General features: G+C 42.5%; 2 protein-coding genes across 4 annotated transcripts in view; both read left to right on the forward strand.

Moving 5' to 3' along the window:
• The window catches only part of LOC309960372 (zinc finger protein 177-like), a 52,490-nt gene extending 41,861 nt beyond the window's left edge, over positions 1 to 10,629 (forward strand). For 2 of the 3 annotated variants that reach the window (XM_082837104.1, XM_082837105.1), the window contains exons 2-6: positions 5,620 to 5,703; positions 6,293 to 6,419; positions 7,023 to 7,109; positions 8,121 to 8,254; positions 8,738 to 10,629. In XM_082837104.1, coding sequence (XP_082693230.1) covers positions 5,674 to 5,703; positions 6,293 to 6,419; positions 7,023 to 7,109; positions 8,121 to 8,254; positions 8,738 to 9,397 — 1,038 coding nt within the window. In that variant the 5' untranslated portion in view covers positions 5,620 to 5,673 and the 3' untranslated portion in view covers positions 9,398 to 10,629. Of the gene's footprint in view, positions 1 to 5,619; positions 5,704 to 6,292; positions 6,420 to 7,022; positions 7,110 to 8,120; positions 8,255 to 8,737 lie in introns of those variants that run through there. The other variant, XM_082837109.1, reaches the window with a different exon arrangement.
• Positions 10,630 to 16,803: 6,174 nt separating this feature from the next.
• Positions 16,804 to 18,002, forward strand: LOC309960378 (olfactory receptor 7D4-like; the record flags this gene model as incomplete). Its single annotated transcript, XM_082837119.1, is given in 2 exon segments — positions 16,804 to 17,238; positions 17,240 to 18,002. Coding segments are annotated over 2 exon segments (924 nt in total). The 5' UTR covers positions 16,804 to 17,077.
• Between the last annotated feature and the right edge of the window lie 5,412 nt (positions 18,003 to 23,414).

Consider the following 23,414-nt stretch of genomic DNA (forward strand, 5'->3'; position numbering starts at 1 on the left):
GAAAACTGAATTCCTCACATTTGTTCACAGACTTGCAGATATAGTTTCCTAAAGACTAAATGGTAATGTTAACCATTAACACCTTATGTATAAAATTAAAATGGGGAGGAGATAGAAATGAATCGTTCATTTATATAAATAAACATATGCATTAAATAAATGCATACATATAATAAGCAAAGAGAAAATGTGCAGAACTACTACCATTCTTGTTTCTCTAATTGGTCTTGAGGTTGTGGTTGACATCCATGGGTTACTTCTTCAACAATCAGTTTCACATTTCCCTTGCCCTCAATGAGACCCTCACCTGGTCTGGGTTATGTACCTGGTGGAGTGGCCCAAATGTTCATTCCCAGGCACACAACAGTAGTGTTAGCTGGGTCATCCATGGAGAAGGGAAGTCCATATTGTTGAGCCCACAGATAGCCTTTATCCCCTTTAGCATGGCCATTTGGTTCATGGACCCATTGAGGAAACACTGTTTTGGCTGGGAAAAGTAATTCACATCTATGGACTGCATCATTTTGACCACCTGATTATTAATAGTCTTATTTATAGTGGATTGCTCTTGGTGGACATTCATATAGGACACAAATAACTTTACAGTTTATGTGCATTCAGAGACATCCTTTCATATACTTTTCCCAGACTACTTTTCTTGTTATCAACCTTCCAATCTTGTTCCATTCACGTCTTTGACTCTCTAGTCAAATGATTGACAACTGTTTGTGAAGCAATGTGTATCCATACATGTGGCTGTTTTTCACTCCAGACCTAGCGACAGCCAAATATACTACTTGAATTTCTGCCACTGGGAAGATTTTTAATTACTACTGCCTTTCAGGGTCATCCCTTCAGTAAGGATATAGAGCTTCAGGTCTAAACTTCCAGGTGTAACTAGCTTACTATGCAGACCCATCTATAAACCAGGTTTTGTCTCAGCCAGCTGGGTGTAAGGAATACCACAGGAAGCCATAGACATAGACTGAGGAAGAGGAGGTAGTGCAACTGTACTTAGGTGTTGAAAGAGCCTTGGCAGCCTATCATACAATTTACTTGCACTCACTGGAATTGCCTGAGCTTAATCCCTTAGGAACTCCTAGGAGTTTACATGTTCACCAAACTCTTTTGATACACATTTGCAGAGTTGGGCTTATTTTGTATGTAAGCTGTTTTCTCCTACCTTATGTTGCATACTGTCCTGTCCCCTTGGATTTTGCACTAGTTGTGTGTCCAGAGGCAACGGCAGGTAATTGTGGTGGGTCTCAAGAATGAGCATTCCTTCCAAGGCATCTGCTCTAAGTGAGATTATCACACATTTGTCAAGCAGAGGAAGGCTAGTATCTTCAGAAACCTAAGAGCAAGCTACTTCCCTGATAAGGGAGGCTCAGAGTGTCTTGGGGGTTCAATATTGTGAGTGTCATCAGGGTCCCCATAGATATCCCTATTTCAAGTTTCCTTTCTCATTCTTCCCTGATCAGTGCCTCATTTTCACATGAAAAAGTATGTGAGACTGACTTTAAGTATGGTTGAATACTTGAACTCTGCATTTGATTTTTGCAATATCTTCCCCATGTGACCACATGAAATGAGTTTTTAACCTGTCATGGAATCTCTCTGGTTTCAGACTTTGACTTGAGATAGTAGATCTGAGCTTGTCATTGTCTGGGCAACTACACTCAAAAGAATCCATCTCTCACCACAACCATTATAATCACCATTATTGTTGTACCGTTAAGTGTAGCATTCACCTGGTCTCCCAAGGCAAGAGCTGTACCATAATCATCATAGGTGATTGCTTGACAGTTGTAATTCTGTGAAAGTCTTTCCCATTGGAAAGGCTTTTAGCTCTATGCTTGAGTCCAAAGGTTTGACCAAACATATCCCAAAATGTCATCTTTACTACTTTGTCTCCAGGGATCACCTATCTTCACTATTGTGTATAAGTCTGCATGAAATGAAGAGACAGAAATCATACTTTGATTTAAACAGGAGAAGTAAAGTATAAAATTGTAAAGAGAATTCTGTCATATATCCTAGAGTTCATGGAGAATACCTAAGGAAGGCCAAACTTATAGTGGGGGCCTCTCCCCAAGATTGATTTCAGACCTTGTTAGAGAAGGTATCATGGCAACCCATTGAATGTGAGGAAATTTGCTAGGTTGCCAGGGCCAGAACTAGTTAACAGTCACTGGGCAAGGATGAAGCTCCCCTCTGGTATGCAGGCAAGCCATGACCAGTATGTAGATGTAGAGAGGGAATTGGGGTGCCACTGCCAGTGCAGGACCTAGAGCACTAAGTGTCCATATAAGGAGGCTTTGGGAAACAAGTGACAGGTGTGCAGATAAGCCGACGCTGGTGTGAGTGCTTGAAAGAAGATGGTGTTCCTCCCACCCTTACATTCTTAGAGTAATCAAATACATTTATGAAAACAGATATATGTTGTATTATGAACAGTTATTTAGGTATAACCTAGGTGTACTTGAAGAGTGATGTGAAGGAGCTCCACTCTGTCAGTCACCAGTTAGTGGGTGCCTTTGGTGTGCCAGACACCGTGCCACTCTTTGTACTGGCAGACACTGACATCCAAAACAGATACAGTGCTACCAATGATATGCCAAAAAAAGAAACTCTCCCCCAAAAATCTGATCCTTATGTCAGACAACGTTGTCAAGAAGCATTACTACAGATACAGAGGTCATGATAAACAAATCTGTTTCTCCAAAAATATAAAAAATCAAATGCATATCCACTCAATAATATTGTTGCAAATATATAAAGCATTACTTGAAAGAAGTGGAAGAAGAAATAAACAATTTCAAAATTCTAGTGGGAGATTTTAATGTATTTTGCCCATAGTTTCACTAAACAGTACACGAAAAATCAGTTAAGACCCACATTTGAAAATGCTGTATTAATTGCCTAATATACATATATAGCATAACACTGAAATCAGAAAGTGCTTGTCTGAGCGCAAGAAGTAAGGAATGGATGGAAAAGGACAAGAAGGCTTTCCAGGGAAATAAATATGTTCTGTTTCTTGTTCAGGCTGGTGATTATACAAGTATATGCAATTATCAAAATTCATCCACTAAATACTTGAGATCTGTGTATTTCATTAGACATTAATTATATCCAACTACAAAATAAACAGAAAAATAAAACATTTTATCAGTACTGCCTCACTAAACTTACTCAGCCTAAGGACTCCTAGTTTGAGACCCCTAGTAATAAGTACAGTTATAAGGGAGTCTAGACACATGATTTTTTTTTAACCTCATGTATGTATGGGTTTTAGTCTTCTCTACTGAAGAATGAGGACTGTGGGGACAGTGAGGATGAATATGGTCCATAGGTTCATAGGTAATGAACTGTGGAACTTTCATTGTCATCATTCATATCCAGTTTTGTAGACCAGCATTTGGCCTGGTGGTCTGTGTTTGATATATTAAACGTTATTGATATATAACAAAAAGAAGTTAACTTTTAAATACAGAATGTTAAAAGACAAGAAACATGAAGAAAGTCTGTGGAAGAAGTAAGTAAACATAAAAGCAAATTTTTCATTTCCATGAAAAAGGAACTGAAAAATAATATGAAAATGTGATTGTCTGAAAAAATTCATTAAAATAGACAAATGTTGGGCTAAGTATGACAGGGCCTTGCTCCTTGTCTAAGGCAAGGAGGGAGTACAGACCTGTTTGATTTGAGTGTTTCCAAAACGGAGACCCATGGAGGCTTCCCAGTACTTTCATGTATTCTGAATTCTTTTGTAAAAAGTTTGACAAATTTTTTTCTAATCTTTTTGGACCAAGTGTGGAAGACCTAATGATTTCCCCTTTCTTTCTTTATCTGGCCCGGGAACTAACAATATATGTGTGTGTGTGTGTGTGTGTGTGTGTGTGTGTGTGTGTGTGTGTGTGTGTGTGTAGGATACCCTTTATTTTTTTTACCTGCTTAATTGTTTTCCCATGTTACTAATGAATTGATATATCAATTATTAGTTTATTGTCTATCTTCCCTAATAAGAATGGTGGATATTTAATGCCTAGAATATTTTCTGTATATGTTACTGCTCTCAACTGATTGCCTAGCACAAGGTTGTTGAAAGAAAGGAATAATCCAGTGATAAGAACTAAAGGAGGCCTAGAGCTTCAAACTTCTCCAACATCCATCAAGAGAAGCTCAAGGATGTTGACTGAATAGAATGTATTTTTTTCCCTTCATAAGCCCAGCAGCAGCCTACACCAGTGCTTTTCCAATATAAATATAATGTATAGACCACGTATATAATGAAAATATTTTCAGTACCCACAATAAACAAAAATGAAGATTATTTATATGAATATATTTTATTTTATCTCATATATATTAAAATATTACTTAAACAGTCAATTTAAAAATTTAGATATTTTAATTTTTTTCATTTGAAGGGTTTTAAATTTACTGGACACTAAATTTTTATCATATATACTTAATTTCTGCTTAGAGCATACATAATTTACAGTTGAAAGAGTAGATTCCAGTATTCAAGTTGTTCCAAACATAGGTAAGCTGTAAACTCCTAATGAGATATCTGGTACATAATGTACTCAATGAATAATAATTGATGTTACTGATATTCTTGTTATAGAGCATACTCTTTTAGTAACTATGTTATCTACATAGAAAGAGCTAATTTATGATTTTGTGTGTGAGATAACTAATATTTGTTGATTAATGATTGATATGAAGCAGGACTCCAGATAACCCGATCTCCAGGGGAATGGAGATGTCCCTGTCCACTTGTATTCATAAGCTGCCTGACATGATCTTGACATCAAAGAAAGGAATTTTCAGGCAAATTTCACCATCATTGCAACATGACAGCTATATGTCCCATGTGAAGTCCCTGTTAATGTCCCTTTTCAGAGACTCTACTTTAGGATCTGCCAGTCTTTTGGTCTGGGCCTGAGCAGTCATGCTTCTGGTTCATCTAGGAATTGCTGAAGGGAGCCAGATAATGCTGTTCTCTAACTCGGCTTTCTGGTATGCGCATTTAGGTAGAGTTGCTGCATAATCTTTTTTTGTTTGTTTGTTTTTTGGTTTTTTTTGTTGTTGTTGTTTTTGTGGTACACGGGCCCCTCACCACTGCAGCCTCTCCCGCTGCAGAGCACAGGCTCCGGACGCACAGGCCCAGCGGCCATCGCCCACGGGCCCAGCCATCCCGTGGCATGCGGGATCCTCCCGGACCGGGGCACGAACCCGCGTCCCCCGCATCGGCAGGCGGACTCTCAACCACTGCGCCACCAGGGAAGCCCTGCTGCATAATCTTATTCAAGTATTTTATTGCCTTGACAAATGAAGAGTCATATTACTCAGGTCTTAAGGTTGCTTCCCTGTAAAATGAACCCATTACTCTTTTCCTGATGGGCAGCATGGCTCACCATCCCCTTTTCTGGCTCCAGGTGAGACAGGACTACTCTGGCATTTCACAGCAGTGGTGTGTATATATGTGAGATTTCTTGAGTGTGCAAAGGATAATTGGGAATTTCAAGCTAGAGTTGAATGACTTCCAGGCAGTGACTGTGGGAATTATGATCATCTCTGGGTACTCATGCCTTCTTTCTTTTCTCCTAGGTGTTCTAAGGACCCTTTCGCCTTCCTGAGGAAAAGATAGAGGCAGAAAGGATAATGGCTGAGTGTTTGAGAAGTTGTTCTCGGGTAAGAAGCAAGTCTATCCTAAAAAATGAGCTACTGTATCCACCAGATGGACACATTCTGTTTTGGTAGGCCTGTGTCCAGAGCTTCTTAAAGAAATAAAGCCACTGCAGGACTCAGTCCCTGATGAATTCCCTCCCTAAGTGGAAGCTCATACTGGTGACACATTACCCTGAATAATCTCAGTGTTTCAGTAATGACCTCCTAATCTTGCCTCTCATGATGGTGACTGCATATTTTTTGTTTTGCTTGGTGCGCTTACACAGTAAGGAAGATGACTGTGCATTTCTCAAAGAATGTATTCATTCATCAGCGTTTACAAGTGCTTCCAGTTGGCTTAGGACTATGTTACAGGAGAGAAACAAAGCACTTTAAGGCTCATTCTTTTGAGATAAGTTCATGTATTACATGTTCCATTAGAGCTGTAGCTGAGGGATATCAATCATGAGTGAGTGTAGACAGAAGAGAACCTAGGACCATTGTGTCCTGGGGGAGATGATGAGAGACATTGAATCATGGGTCACCCGTCTCCAGTCCCTACCATTGGTGGAGGGCTTACTTTACTGAAGCTAGTATGTGTGTGATGGTTTAGGACTCAGTGACCTTCGCTGATGTAGCTGTGGACTTCACCCAGGAAGAATGGACTTTACTGGACCCCATTCAGAGAAAACTATACAGAGATGTGATGCTGGAGAACTACAAGAACCTGACCACAGCAGGTAAGGCTGCCATCATTCCTATATCGTCTTAGAGAACAGATATATGTGATGCACTTACTGTGTTGCAGCATGGGTGATGTTACATATGAATATAATGGAAACTAACAGACACTGTTCTTCACATGAATGGGTTTTAATTCAGTTGGCATCTGAAAATGTGCTTCTAGGACTAGCATTATCACCATCACTCTTAGAAATGTGCATTCTCAGACTCCACCTTTCACCTACTGAGTGAAACTGTGGCATTGGGACCCAGTCATCTGTGCTGTGACAGACACTGGACTTGGTTCTCATGGACACCAACGTTTGACACTCATTGGTGTATTGGTTTCTCCATGTGAATGAACATCTTTTTTTGCACTTACTTTGTTTCCCATATCAAAAAAAGTCTTAAGCTTTGTAATTGTTTATATTATTCTGAATGTGGGCTTCAGGGGCCAGAGAGAAACAGTCTTTGTGGAGAACAGAAGGAGGTGAATTTCCTGTTTTATCCCTTCTGAAATAGTTTTACCACAGTTTTAGACATATAGGAGCTGATTCATTGGACAGTTTCTTCTATTTTTCTGGAGCTTCTTTCATTAATTTATCTTTCCTCATAAACAGGATATCAATCATTGAAACCCACTCTGATCTCTTGGTTGGAACAAGAAGATGATTTGAGGACAGCGGAAAGAAAAGGAGTCCTCCAAGGTGAGTGATTCCTGATCAGTGAAAATTTCAGTGTCTTTGGAATAATAATGAGGAAACTTGTAAAGATGTGCTTTCTCACAGAAGGCTGAGGTCACTGGTCTCTGATGTTTCAGGATATATTCAAGTTGTCATATGTATGTACTTCACATTTACTCACAATTTCTTATGAGCTCACAAAATGGTTTGTTCTCTCTTTATTTTAATATAATTTTATTGAAGTACAGTTGATTTACAACGTTATGTTAGTTTCAGGTGTACAGCAACTGATTCAGTTTTATATATATATATATATATATATATATATATATATATATGTTCATTATTTTTCAGATTCTTTTCTCATATAGGTTATTACAGAATACTTAGTAGAGTTCCCTGTGCTATACGTTAGGTCGTTGTTATCTATCTTATGTATAGTAGTGTGTGTATGTTAATCCCAAGCTCCTTATTTATCCCACCCTCCCACATTTCCCCTTTGGTAACCATAAGTTTGTTTTTGATATCTTTAAGTCTGTTTCTATTTTGTAAATGAGTTCATTTGTATCATTTTTTTAAATCAGATTCCACATATGAGTGATATCATATGATATTTGTCTTTGTCTGACTTACTTCACTTAATATGATAATCTCTGGGTCCATCCATGTAACTGCAAATGACATTATTTCATTCTTTTTTACAGCTGAGTAATATGCTATTGTACATATGTACCACATCTTTATCCAAAATGGCTTGTTCTGTTTCTTTTTTTAACTTTATCATTTTGATGTAGGCTATTTTTCCTAACATTCCTCTTTTCCTTCACTGATAATATTCAGATTTTTTTCCCCATCATATTTAATTTTCATAGAATTCTTTTTAATCAGGTACTGAATTTTGACTCTGCATTCCTATCATTGTTAAATATTTGGCATAGCCAAACTCCTCAAATCTAGTATGTATGTATTGATATTTTTAGCATCTTTAATTTGGAAGCCAATACAAATGAGTATTATTATTTTTAACTCCTTCAGCCTCCTGTTTCTTTCTACAAACTCTTACATTTATTATTTTTTTATGGGAAATGCAACTTAAAACCAAAGACTCAGCAATTCAGCAGGATAATCTTGGGGGAGAAACATCTGTTGGGATGGAAACAGTAACATTGGTAAGTTTAAAACATCATATTTCTCTTTTTCCACATTCAGAAAAGAAAGGGAATTTCATTTATAGCATGAGCACAAGTGATAGATGTTTGCAATAGGTGGAAGTCACCAGGGGAGAGCAATGTCTATGGTGAGATACTCTGCATAGGTTGAATTTGGGGATATCCTAAACCTAGCTTGATAATTATTGCTTCAGAGTTCCCATAAGTCCTCATTTCCACATATGTAACAGGACATTTGAGATTTTACAACAATCCATGAAGTTGTACAGGATTATTTGAAGGTTGGAGTAGATGGAACATCATTCTGGCAGAAGGATTCCATCATTCAACTTGAAAGAAATCAACAGAGCAGAGGTGTATGAATGTAGTAGAAATGGTAAAAGTCATCTTCATCGTTGTAATGATGTTTCAAGTTTGAGATGAGTAGGATCAATTAATGAGTCTGAGCAATCTTTGCATCATCATTCATCTATCCATCCACAGGCAAGAATGCACAATGGATGGAAACTCTGTAACTGTGAGCAATATAGGAAAGACTTCAATGAACACTTGAGCCTTAGGACAGGCAGGAGAACTCAAAATGGAGGCAACACTTACGAGCATAATGAGTATGGAAAAAGCTTCCTTACTCTGCAGAAGAAAACCTCTACGGTTGTGAAGCATTTTGTGTTTAATCACTGTGGAAAAGCCATCATCCTGACTCCAAATATTGTGGACAGGAAAACCTGCATGGGAGAGAAAGCCTTCGAATGCAGTGATGGTGAGGAACCTTGTGTGAATCAGCCTTCTCTTCAGGCACAAGTAGTAACTCAGAATGGGGAAAAACACTGTGAACAGAAGGAACATGGGAGAGCTTCTGTTCACTCCACAAGGCATGGTATACCTGTACGAAATCACACTACAAAAAAATGTTATGAATGTAAGGAGCGTGGGAAAGTCTACAAATATCATATATCCATTAAAATTCACATGGGAACCCACAATGGAGAGAAACCCTATAAATGTAAGGAATGTGGGAAAGCTTTCATTATAGCTTATGAACTTAAGAGGCATATAAAAAATCTCATACTGGAGAAAAGCCCTTTATATGTAAGGAATGTGGGAAAGCCTTCATTAGAGCTTATCACCTTAGGAGCCATATAAAATCTCATACTGGAGAGAGGCCCTTTATATATAAGGAAAGTGGAAAATCCTATTTTTATCCCTTATTCTTTAATGATCACATGCAAAATCATAGTGAAATAAAAGTGCATAAATGTAGGGAGTGTGGGAAAGCTTTCCTTACTTCCTATAGACTTAAAGAACATATAAAATCTCATAGCGAAGAGAGGCCTTTTCCATGTGAAAAATGTGGAAAATTCTTTAAAAGTTCTTCATATCTTAAGATTCACAATCGAATTCACACTGGAACAAAACCATATAAATGTACGGAATGTGGTAAAGCCTTCATCAGGCCTTTTGCACTTACTGAACACATGGAAACTCATGCTAGAAAGTTTTTATGTGAAGATTGTGGTAAACTTTGTCAGATCTCAGTTTAGGGACCATAGAAAATCTCACATTGGAGATAAGCCCTTTCTATGTGATCAGTGTGGAAAATCCTTTAAACATTCCTTATACCTTCATCGTCACAAGACAATTCACTCTGGAATAAAACCTTACAAATGTGAGAAATGTGGGAGAGCCTTCACTTGGAAATCAGACCTTTCTAAACATGTCCAAACTCATGGTGGAGAGAAAGAAACCTGAGGATGTAAACAATGTGAGAAATCCTTCAGTTATTCCAACTCCTCAGGAAAAACTCACCCTCTAGCAAAATCCTATAAATGAATATGTGAGAAGGCCTTCAGTTCTCTTTGTTCATTTGTCTTGTAAGAAATCACTTTGTCTAACTGATGTCAGGTATGTGGGAAAGCCCTCAGTTGCCCTGATACACTTGACGTGAAAAGAGCACACTGGAGAGATGGTCTTCAAGCATAAGGAATGTGGGAAAGCCATCCATCTCACAACCCAGTCTGTTAGGGCTCACAGTGAAGCCATACTATTAAGAAACATGGAAAGCACTTTACTGTTTGCTCAGGGAAATATATATTCCCTAAATATGAGAGATCTTTCAATGCAGAGGAACTCTACTGATATAAGATTTCTGGAAAACTGTACATCTCTTGAGTACTTTGATGTTCACTTGTGATCTCACTGTGGAGAAGAACATTAGGAACGTGAGAAATATTGTAGAGTCATCATTTTTTTCCACTAGATTGTTGCTCATGCTTAATAAACATGGGGTGATTCACAGGCAAGAGAAACAGAGTGTAGTAAATATGGGAAATGCTACCCTGAGTCTGAAATCTTAGGGTTTCTGAGAAAGGATAGTGTTCCAGGTGGTCCCAAAGATCTATTTTGAACATTTTTCATTTGGCCATGACCTTTCCTGGGCAGTGATATGTCTTTCCCTCATCATCAGGCCAGGCCAGTCTAGTTGCTACATTTTCCAGGTCACAACCTGGCCAAAAGTGGACCTACAGGGTTCACACTTAGAGCCCCTGTTTTTTCCTGTTGGATGGACCTGGTCTTATATTGTGAAGACAGGAACTGCTTGACTATGTATGAGGCTCACCAAGTCCATCTACATCAAGTCTCAATGGCCAAAGTGGAGGATATAGTACATCTCTGTAAATCTTGTAAAGATGGCTTTGTCCTCTCTCACACCTGATCCTTTCAGGGTCAGGGTCAAGCATGGGATGAGTGGAGAGGAAGTGAGATTTCATCTACTAATGTGAGACACCCTGATTTCCTGACCTTTGCGGGAGAACAACACCCCGACACCTGTGGAGGACATTCAACCTCAGGCGTTGCAGGAAGAGGGTGAGATTGTTCCTTTTCACCCCTATATTTAGCTCCACACCCATGCAAAACAATCATGTCATGTGTCTGGATCAAGCATTGTCTGCTGTGCAGAGGGAGGTGACATGTCCTCCCTCTGGGTTTGTCCTCCAATCCAAGTGCTTGAAAAGTGAAAAACTCATGTGACTGGCTGCTCCTGATAATGTGTGCTGCTTGATGCCATGACTGGCAGTTCCTGAAGGTGGGCTTTGGATTCAGACACAGACAAATGACTAGTACACCTATTATTCCTCTTAAAGATGGCTTTACAGAGGTTCATCTCTCCTCAGTTACTCCCCAATCTTTGTCACCACTGGGAATTACAGAAATTGAACAGGATCTGTCGGGATTTTTTTTTTTTTTTTGCGGTATGCGGGCCTCTCACTGTTGTGGCCTCTCCCGTTGTGGAGCACAGGCTCCAGATACGCAGGTTCAGAGGCCATGGCTTACGGGCCCAGCCGCTCCGCGGCATGTGGGATCTTCCCGGACCAGGGCACGAACCCGTGTCCCCTGCATTGGCAGGCAGACTCTCAACCACTGCGCCACTAGGAAGCCCCCTGGATTTTTTATTGGCTCAATTCTACCAGCTGTCAGTAATGTCCTCAGTACAGGTGTACCAACTGCACCATTATTGCCACCAGAACTAGCCAGTCCCTCATTTATGTGCCACCAATGAAGCCAGCTACTGCATTACCAGGTCTGATGCATTTACCAGCAGGTATGCCTAACCTCTGCGCCCTCCCCGGTCTTAAGCTTTCTGCACCCCACATCATGCCAGGTGTCAGTTAGCCAGAACCCAGGTTCTGCCTTCCTAGGACTTTATCTAATATTAAAAACCTCATTTCAGCCTCTGATGAAAGGTTACACAGTTCTCATGCTCGAGCAGCCTTGGGTTACATCGTGTATAGCCAATCAGGGTACAGCTTATTTTTCTTTTTTTTAATATTTATTTATTTGGGTCTGCTGGGTCTCAGTTGTGGCAGGTGGGCTCCTTAGTTGTGGTGGGTGGGCTCCTTAGTTGTGGCATGCAAACTCTTAGTTGTGGCATGCATGTGGGATCTAGTTCCCTGAACAGAGATTGAACCTGGGCCCCCTGCATTGTGGGCGTGGAGTCTTAACCACTGCACCACCAGGGAAGTCCCCAGGATGCAGCTTCTTGATGACACGTTCTTGAGGCTAATCAAACCATTGTAATTATAATCCAAATCACGCTTAAAACAAAGCCTGGACTGGAATTAACCTCTGAACCTTCATTTATACATATTAATATATGGAGTAACGTGTCATGTTTGGTTCCTTTTTGTGTATGCATATTGCTATTTGGCCTATCTGTTGACCTCTTTAATTATTGGCAGTGACACTAATTATCAGCAGATTAGTCTTAACTCCCTTGAATGCAGTGTAATGGATTATAAACTAGCCCTGGATGACATTCTGATTTTCTGGAATAAGACCTACATTTCCAGCAGAATTTGTTGCGGTTGCCTGAGTCTGAGACCTCATGGGTCATGTTAGAGGTTTATATGCAGGTTGGCCTCATTCTGCTGCTTCGACTTCTACTGATAGGGTCATCAACAAGTGCTCACTGAGATCCATGAAGCAGATTTCATCCCAGCTTTTGTTCTTCAGTGGCTGACCAGATGTCATTTGCATGTGAAAGTTCTCCGTAAGCCAAGTTGACGTGTCAACCAGGAGTAGCTTCTTGAAGACCCTCCTCCGTGCATTGCTCTTGCCCCTGCTCATCATGTTGTACATGTGAATACAAGGCTATGATCCCTTTTTTTCTCAGAATTGAGAAACGCAGTGAGGAGCTTGGAAAGACGACATCATCTCTCCCATTGAGACAACAAGCAGGCTTTGTTGCTGCTTCAAAGAAACTGAAATAAATTCCACAACCTCAGCATTGCTCTCCTGTAAGACAACCCCATGTAGTGCAGACTCGACATGGGCCCTCTGTGTCACCCCTGAGAGACTCAGGGACAAAGAGACAAAGGGAACCAATACAAACAGGCTAACTTTCCTTGGAAGAAGGGAATAATCAAGTCACTGGTCCAAAAGTTTTGGTGATGGAGACGTGGCTTCCTGGAAGAGGCAGAATAGTAGTGGCCAGGCTGGGTGGAAAGACAGAAAAGCATCTGGAATCCAGTAAAGAAAGCTCTTCCCCAGACATTTGCCCATGTTTGGGGCAAGAAGAGGAAACAAGGACCCCTGCTGTCCTACTCCTTAATGAGGCTCAACAGTAAGTGTATCAGTAGTTATATCAGTTTACGTTTCCTTAATTTCTCAATCTTATAATACCCTTAATTTTTTTTAATTTTTAATTTATTTTTTGGCTGCATTGGGTCTTCGTTGCTGCGCTCAGGCTTTCTCTAGTTGCAGCAAGTGGGGGCTACTCTTCGTTGCTGTGTGCGGGCTTTTCATTGCAGTGGCTTCTCTTGTTGCAGAGCATGGGCCCTAGGCCCATGGACTTCAGTAGTTGCAGCACACCACCTTGGTAGTTGCAGCACCCAGGCCCTAGACTGCACAGGCTTCAGTAGTTGTGGCACATGGGCTCAGTAGTTGTGGCTCGTGGGGTTAGTTGCTCCAGGGCATGTGGGATCTTCCCAGACCAGGTATCAAACCCATGTCCCCTGCATTGACAGGCGGATTCTTAACCACTGCACCACCAGGGAAGTCCTATGCTTAATTTTTTTTTTTTTTTAAAGAAGATGCTGGGGGTAGGAGTTTATTAATTAATTTATTTTTGCTGTGTTGGGTCTTTGTTTCTGTGCGAGGGCTTTCTCTAGTTGTGGCAAGTGGGGGCCACTCTTCATCACGGTGCGCGGGCCTCTCACTATCGTGACCTCTATTGTTGCAGAGCACAGGCTCCAGATGCGCAGGCTCAGTAGTTGTGGCTCACGGGCTAGTTGCTCCGCGGCATGTGGGATCCTCCCAGACCAGGGCTCGAACACGTGTCCCCTGCATTAGCAGGCAGATTCTCAACCACTGCTCCACCAGTGAAGCCCTATGCTTAATTTTTTAATGTCACTTTATACACAGACATTATGTGGACTTTAAAAATACCTACGTTTTTGCTATCCAATCTTAAAATCCTTTTCTTTTACTTGGAGCATTTACTGTATAATATAATAAATTACTAATAAATTTGGGTTTGTGTCTATCTTATTTTTTCCATATTTATCTCATTTTCCATCTTTCTCTACATTGTTAGTGTATTTTCATGCAGATGATTTAACTGTCGATTATTGAAATTTATATGCTCCACTACTTTTCCTTTAGTTGCTACCCTGAAACCTTTTAAATTAACGTCTTTCATTGAAGTCTTTTTCTTTTTTAATTCATTGAAGTCTTTTTTTTTTTTTTTGTGGTTCATGGGCCTCTCACTGTTGTGGCCTCTCCCATTGCGGAGCACAGACTCCGGACGCACAGGCTCCGGATGTGCAGTGTCAGCGGCCATGGCTCACGGGCCATGGCTCACGGGCCCAGCCGCTCCGCGGCATGTGGGATCTTCCCAGAATGGGGCACAAACCCGTGTCCCCTGCATCAGCAGGTGGACTCTCAACCACTGTGCCACCAGGGAAGCCCTCATTGAAGTCTTAATACCGTTTCCCTTGTACAAAGTGTACTGGGACTTGTGAATACTGCAATGCCCATTGTCAACTCCTCAGCAACACACTGACCCAGAGACCCAGAAATCAGTCTGTAGTCAGAAGAGCCACAAAACAGGCCCAGGTGACAAAAAGGACCAAGTCCCCCCAGAGAAGTGGCAGAGCCGCCCTTGTCTTATGAGTGGTTATGTTTGACAGGGAATGGACACCCCAGGGGGGAAGTGCTCAGTATCATCAGAAACAGTGAAGTTAGTGCACTATCATGAGGTAAACTGACCACCACCATAAGGGGACACAACTGTGGAGACTGACTGCATGATTGCCCCGCTGTGGCCAAACAGTAATGATGATGGGAATGGCTGTGGCTCTTCCCCAGCTTTCCTGGGTACTTCGTGTTGGCCTTTTCTATCCCAGACGACTTTGGACCTGGCTGTCTGCCTCAGCTCACAGTGGTGCATCCATTGGGTTTCCCATTGGCTTTGTCCCCTGGCCTTTCTGGGACCCTGCAGTCAGTGCAGCTCTGGCCCTTTCTTCACTCTTTACCCAGACCTGCCACTGTCACAGACAGCTGTCTTCCTGCCTCCTTCTCTCCCTCTGACTGCCCTGTCACTTGTCACATAACGGGTGGCCTGTGGGTCCCTGGTGATGGGGACATTATATAAGACGTTATTGCCCCTGAGCAGTATGTCTTTCCACATAACAGCAGAAAGTCATCCCTTTAGTACAGGAGCTTTGAGGCGAGGAGTGGGGAAGATTATTCATTAGAGTGAAGGGTGGAGTAGGGTCAGCTTGTGTTTGTGCTCCATGAGGGGAGGAGAGATCTGCACCCTGAGCTTCTGAACCAGTTCACTTGTGACCCATTGGAACGCAGCGCCTTTCACCATTACAAATCACTTTCATCAGTGGAATCAATTTCATCATTCTTATCTCAATGTTCATGGAAAAGTTAAGGGACAGGTTAGGAATATACTTCCGCCTGAATCTATCACGTCTTGTCTCTAGAGCAAAACCCAGAGTTCTTGGTCACGGAACATGTTTAGACAGGTACACCGTTCAGCCCATGGTGACTCTGGGGGCACCAGGCCCCTGCGCTGGCCTGGAAGGCCATGTGATGCCTCAGCAGCCAGGCAGATTGGAGCCCAAATATCTACAAGGGCAGCTCCAGGAGCTACTGGGCTCCCCTCAGCTGGGAATACAGAACACTATATTGTGTGGGCTTCTTCCTTGAAGCACTTCTTGGTGGCTGATTGGTGTCAAAGCCCACCTTCCCTCCCCAACCACCGGCTCTCAGTGATGTGTGTCCGATGCTCTCCCTGCATGACCCACTGCATTTGGCCTGCCCTCTGGTGCCTGCCTGGGAACAGGGTGTTTCTGTTTCTGAATGGCTGAGGCAGCTGTGCTTGTGAGGCTACTGACCTCCCTGTGCCGGCCACCTCACGAGTGACCCTGCATGTGGGCATTTAAAAATACTGTTTTGGGGTTTCCCTGGTGGCACAGTGGTTGAGAGTCCGTCTGCCGATGCAGGGGACACGGGTTCGTGCCCTGGTCCGGGAAGATCCCACATGCCGTGGAGCGGCTGGGCCCGTCCATGGCCACTGAGCCTGTGCATCCAGAGCCTGTGCTCCACAGTGGGAGAGGCCACAACAGTGAGAGGCCCGCGCACCGCAAAAAAAATAATAATAATAATAAATAAAAATACTGTTTTTTGTTAGGTGTTTTGTTCAGTGTTTTAGTCTTTGAAATGCCAGCTAAACAGTTTGTTTTTTTATATTCACTTTTTTTACACTCTACATTTCTCCATTTGGGGTCTGAGTTTAGTAGTTTAAAAAAAAAAAAACTAGCCTTTTTAAAAAATCTGACTTTTGGGGCTTCCCTGGTGGAGCAGTGGTTGAGAGTCCGCCTGCTGATGCAGGGGACATGGGTTCGTGCCCGGGTCCAGGAAGATCCCACATGCTGCGGAGCGGCTGGGCCCGTGAGCCATGGCTGCTGAGCCTGCGTGTCTGGAGCCTGCGCGTCCGGAGCCTGTGCTCCACAACAGGAGAGGCCACAACAGTGAGAGGCCCGTGTACCGCAAAAAAAAAAAAAAAAACAAAACCAGTGAGTAGGAGATAAAAATATTTTTTCTGCTGAATTTTAAAACAGCTAAATAAATATATTTAAAATGGAAATGGTCTACCATTTGGCTGAGTGAATCACTGTCGTTGGAAGGACTAATAGAGGGTGAAGGATATCGACCTAAAGGTGGAATCGTAAGTGATGACTAGCTGAGGTGCCATTTGGCTGTTCATTGAATGTTGCTTTTGCCTCCTTCCCCAGCAGACGCACCAGTGACATGGGAGCAGGAAACCATACAGGAGTATCACAGTTCCTCCTCCTGGGCCTCTCAGACGACCCTGGCCTGCAGCCCCTCCTCTTTGGAGTGTTCCTGTCCATGTACCTGGTCGCTGTGCTGGGGAACCTGCTCATCATCCTGGCCGTCAGCTCAGACCCCCACGTACTTCTTCCTCGCCAACCTGTCCTTTGTTGACATCTGTTTCATCTCCACCACTGTCCCAAGGATGCTAGTGAACATCCAGACACAGAGCAAAGGCATCTCCTACATAGGGAGACTCACTCAGGTGTATTTTTTTTTAATTTTTACTGTAATGGATAGTTTTCTCCTGACTGTGATGGCCTATGACAGGTTTGTGGCCATCTGCCATCCCCTACACTACATGGTCATCATGAACCCCCGCTTCTGTGGCCTCCTGGTTCTGATGTGTTGGCTCATCATTTTCTGGGTTCCCCTGATTCATATTCTACTGTTGAGGCGGCTGAACTTCTGTACTGGCACTGAAATTCCACATTTCTTCTGTGAACTGGCTCAGACTCTCAAGGTGGCCTGCTCTGACATCCTCATCAATAACATCTTCTTGTTTGTGGCCACTGCCCTCCTGGGTGTGTTTCCCCTCATTGGAATCCTCTTCTCTTACTCTCGAATTGTCTCCTCTTTAATGAGAATCTCCTCTGCAGCGGGCAAATATAAAGCATTTTCCACCTGTGGGTCTCACCTCTCTGTGGTTTCCTTGTTCTATGGGACAGGCGTGGGGATCTATCTCACTTCTGCTGTGACCCATTCTCCCCAGAGAAGCTCCATCGCCTCAGTGATGTACACCGTGCTCACCCACAAGCTGAACCCCTTCATCTATAGCCTGAGGAACAAGGATGTGAAGGGGGCCCTGGGAAGGCTCCTTGGTTTAGGTACCACTTGTCTGTGAGGGGCCACTGGCCTCAGAACTAAGTGGACACTGTGGGCTGCAAAAACAAATTTTGTGAATTTATATCTCCTGATTTTCTTTTCCCTTAAAAGACATGCTTCATTTCTTCCATTCTCAAAGCACCTATGACTTTGCTTTTATTTGTGTTTGTATTAGTTTCTGCTCAACACCCTCCTCAGTAATTCCTTTTGACTTTTGCTTCCTATTTGCAGCCCATACATTTCCATCTTGGGCTGGGTTTCTTACAGCCATTCTGGCGATTTCCAACATTAGGTTTGAAGCACTTATACCACGTATGGCATGGTTTCCCCCCGAATTATCCTCTCAAATGTTCATGTTCTTCTTGTTAATTTTTTTGTGTGTTTGCTTTTCTCTGGAAGAAATGGAATGAAAATCACACAACAGTCATAACCAAAGTGCTTCACATACCAAGGCTGTTCCTGTTCTGTGTACGTTTTATGTTATCTTGACAAAATTTCAAAAGGTGTTTTCTCTCATTTATCTCATTTTTCAAACAGATTGGGAATGGAATAGTCTACCCTGAAAACCTAACACTATGCCCACATTCCTAACTTTGCTATCCAACATTTTCCTGAAGACTGTGAAATTTTCAGCTTCAAGAGTGGGAATCTAGTTTTGAGTTAGTTTTTTCACATGATTCATAGAAGTATATAGCATAGAATAATTATGAGATATTGCTTCATTCTTTGCCTTCTTTCTTCCTCCCTCCCTCCCTTCCTTTCCTCTTTCTTTTGTTTTGCTGGACCTTTATTTGCTATCATTGCAGTTTTAAGATACACCCCAATATCCTAAAACATCTAATAATGAATGCAATAGAATAAAACTTGTTTTCTCTTGTGGCTTATTTGGGGGGAGGGCACTCTTTGGAGGTGCCAGCAGGAGTGGTAATCACACACCTGTGGAGTGTTTTCAGAACTTAGTCCACTTTTTGAGAAGAATATTGATAGAATTGAGTCTGCAGCAAAGGGTGGAGTGGTAGAAGCTGTCAGCATTTCTCCTACATTCCCTGGGATCCCTTCACCATCCCCACTGCACAGCAGCCTGACTGTCACTGTCAGCACCAGGTAGAACCTAGTTTTCCCAATGTGTGACGGCAGACCTGACGGAGAATTATGCCCCACGAGGGACAGTTCTTGATGGACAGGTGTGGGGTATACCGTCTTCTTCACCCCTTAGCTGGGATCATTCTGAAGTTTGGATTTTGTGCCATTTTCCAGAATTTCCCTACAGGATGAAAACTCTGCTCACTCGTGTGCAAGCTAACTTAAGATGAGCTTTATTGGATGTGTTTTCTGCCCTGTATCACTTCCCTTTTCTCTAACCTATGTTCCATGGTCCTTGCTCCTTCCAATAATGTGCTTCGACATAAATCCTTGATTCGGCACCTGCTTCCGAGGAACCAAAGCTGAGACATGTGATGAAAACTATTAAGAATATCCAAACAATACCATGAATGGAACGAAGGACTCTGGGGGCAAAAACGACAAAAACAAACACAAAACAAATACTGGGTATATAGTAAGATCTTCAAATTACTGGAAAATCGTAATTTATTAGTAAGGAAAAACATATTCAGTGGGGCTTTAATTGAATTTGATTCCACTAAGTTTAATCCATAGTGGGTTTTTTAAATTTAATTTATTTTTTTTCTGCAGCAGGTTCTCATTAGTTATCTATTTTATGCATATTAGTGTATATATGTCAATCCCAATCTCCCAATTCATCCCACCACCACCCCCCACTTTCCCCCCTTGGGAAAGAGATATTCAGTGTGGCTTTAATTCAGTTTGATTCCACTAAGTTTAATCCATAGTGTTTTTATTGCCTACTTCATATGAACAAAACTGGGGACCAAAGAGGTAAACATGTTGCAATTCACGCTTTCAGCCGCGGCTCGCGCCCGTCTCTGGATTCCGCGCTTTCAGCCGCGGCTCGCGCCCGTCTCTGAATTCCGCGCTTTCAGCCGCGGCTCGCGCCCGTCTCTGGATTCCGCGCTTTCAGCCGCGGCTCGCGCCCGTCTCTGGGGTCCGCGCTTTCAGCCGCAGCTCGCGCCCGTCTCTGGGGTTCGCGCTTTTAGCCGCGGCTCGCGCCCGTCTCTGGAGTTCCTTTAAGCAGCGTTCTTAAACCCCTCTCCTCACGCCCCAGGAAACAAAGAGGGAAGGAAAAGTCTCCTGCCTCTTCGGCAGGTGCAGGCTTTTCCCCGGACTCCCTCCCGGCTAGCTGTGGTGCACTAACCCCTTCAGGCTATGTTCAAGCCGCCAACCCCAGTCCTCTCCCTGCGCTCCGGCCTCAGCTCGCAGCCCCGCCCGCCCCGGCGGGTGAGCAGACAAGCCTCTCGGGCTGGTGAGTGCCGGTCGGCACCGATCCTCTGTGCGGGAATCTCCCCGCTTTGCCCTCCGCACCCGTTGCTGTGCAGTCCTCCGCAGCTTCGAAGCTCCCCCCTCCGCCTCCCGCAGTCTCCGCCCGCGAAGGGGCTTCCTAGTGTGTGGAAACTTTTCCTCCTTCACAGCTCCCTCCCACTGGTGCAGGTGCCGTCCCTATTCTTTTGTCTCTGTTTTTTCTTTTGCCCTACCCATGTACGTGGGGAGTTTCTTGCCTTTTGGGAGGTCTGAGGTCTTCTGCCAGCCTTCAGTAGGTGTTCTGTAGGAGTTGTTCCACGTGTAGATGTATTTCTGGTGTATCTGTGGGGAGGAAGGTGATCTCCGCGTCTTACTCTTCCGCCATCTTCCGCCTGTGGCCGGCACCCGACACTTGAGAGAGCAGAAGGGTTTAAAGTCAGAAGAACTGGATGAAGCAATGTCTCAGTCACTTGCTGGTTGTGGAACCCAGGCACAGCCCAAATCTCCCTGAGCCTGTTTCTCACCTGCTGTCATGAGACTTCTCTCTGGAATTGGAGTAAATGAGCAAATCAATCCTGAGCACGCTTCAGGTGGCTCTGTGACCTTGCATTCCTCCTGTGACCTTTTCCATGTTGCTCTTTGCATGGGCAACTTCAGCCATTACATTAGCAACACACAATTACACCTTCAAGGTAGATTCAAGTTCAGGATCTCCACTCAGCCCCAGGCCTGTTCCAGCGTCGTCGGCGCTCCGCCTCACTAAACATGTTGCAATTCAGAGTGGTAACCATAATAATATTGGTGTGTAATAATGCATGCTGAAAACAAAGGTAGAACTTTTCAATTCACCTTGAGTGAGTCCAGAATAAAACTTTAAAAAATTTATTTAATAGCTTTATTGAGGAATAATTTATATATCATGAAATTCAGCCATTTAAAGCATAAGGGCAATAGTTTTGATAAATTTGTACTTATGCAATCATCACCACAATCCAGTTTTAGAACATTTCTGTCACCCTAGAAAGTTCTCCTGTGCCCATTTGCAGGTGACATCAACTGCCACCTCAGTCCTAGGCAACCACTTATTTGCTTCTGTCTCTATAAACTGGCCTTTTCTAGCTATTTTATATAAATGGAATCATATAATAGATGATCTTTTGTATCTGGCTTCTTTCACTTAGCAGAATGATTTTTCATAGTTATCCATGTGAAAAACACACATCAGTATTTTGTTCCTTATAATTGTAGAATAGTATTCAAATGTATGGCTGTGCCACATTTTGCTTATCCACGGATATTTGGATATTTCCAGTTGGTCAGTAAACGTGTTCAGACACACACACCCTTCACTGATGTGCTGTATTCATCCTGTGGTGACCCTTGGCACTCTGGGTCAGAGGGAAGGTCTGGAGGCCATGTGATGACTACTCAGGACACCGGAGTCCGAGGCTAAATCTGCACCCAGGGCTCCGGAGCGCCTGGCCTCACACCTGTATGCAGACGATTATTGCAAATATTTTGGGTATTGGAAGCTATCCTTTCAACTGTAATTTTTTGAGATCTAAACACAAATCAGTTACATCTGATGAATATATAATATCCAGTGACTTTTGACTTCATATGAAGGATTTAAATAGCTCCACTACCACTTACTATGTTGAAATGTTTTGGATATCTTGGGTTAAATAAAATTTATTAAAAATGACCTCAGGGGCTTCCCTGGCGGCGTAGTGGTTAAGAATCCACCTGCCAATGTAGGGGACACGGGTTCGAGCCCTGGCCTGGGAAGCTCCCACATGCCACAGAGCAACTAAGCCCATACGCCACAACTACTGAGCCTACACTCTAGAGCCCGCAAGCCACAACTATTGAGCCCACATGCCACAACTACTGAAGCCCGCGCACCTAGAGCCCGTGATCCGCAACAAGAGAAGCCACCACAATGAGAAGCCCGCACACTACAACGAAGAGTAGCTCCCGCTCACCACAACTAGGGAAAGCCTGCGCGCAGCAACAAAGACTCATCACAGCCAAAAAAAAAGAAAAAAGAAAAGAAAAAGATCTCAGTTATTTCTTTTTGGTTTCTTGTGGTTATATAAAAAATTTAAAGTCTATATATGGCTTACACAGTATAAACTGCTGCTGGGCATTATGAAGAGAAAAAGAATGAAATATTTTATTCAGTTGACCCAGTTGATGTTCCCATGAAGGAGCTTGGAGAAGCCTGGAGGCCTGTATCTCCTTTTAAGTTCTTCCCTCTGGCATTCTCCTTTAATCTATCAGCAAATAATTAAGTTATGTCCCTGTGCTAGGAACTGAGAAGACATGGGCAAGGTATACAAAAAATGTATGAGGCCTAGACCATCCCATATGATGTAGGAGGTAGATAATAAAGTAATGATTAATATATCAGTTCAAAAGTGATATGAGGGAAATGAAGGAGGCAAGAAAATAAGGAAGGTCCTACATACACACCCACAGTGGCATAAATATTCTGGGGCAGATAAAGGCAGAACAGGAAAGTAAATATGGACTATTACACCTTTAACCAAAAAAGATTAGAAATACAATGTCAAGATTTCCCTGCAAAAACCAGTCTGAATAAATCTTAACTACTGTGAAACATGAAGAAAATCTTAGTTGGGAAAATTCAATTGAAACAGGTCTGCTCTCTCCCTCTCATCTTTGCAGAGGGCAAATGCCAAGTCAGATGTTCTCCAATATCTGTGTATTTAATGGGTCTCCTCAATGTGAATCTCCTCAGAGAACTACCTTTGGGTATTATTTATTAGTTCTTTTGTTTTGCTTTTATTTTTTTTCATTTATCCCTCAGATTTCCTTATTTGATATCTTTTAACCTTCTGTGGTTTAAAGGTCAACTCTAAATGTTTAAAATAATCACAGAAACACAATGAAAAAATGGGCAGATCTAAGTAGACATTTCCCTAAAGAAGATATACAGATGGCCAAAAAGCAAATGTAAAGATGCTCAACATCACTAATTTTTAGAGAAATGCATATCAAAACTACAATGAGGTATCACCTCACACAG

The sequence above is a fragment of the Leucopleurus acutus genome, assembly GCF_964270905.1.
Source record: "Leucopleurus acutus genome assembly, chromosome: 3".
Lineage (NCBI taxonomy): Eukaryota > Metazoa > Chordata > Mammalia > Artiodactyla > Delphinidae > Leucopleurus > Leucopleurus acutus.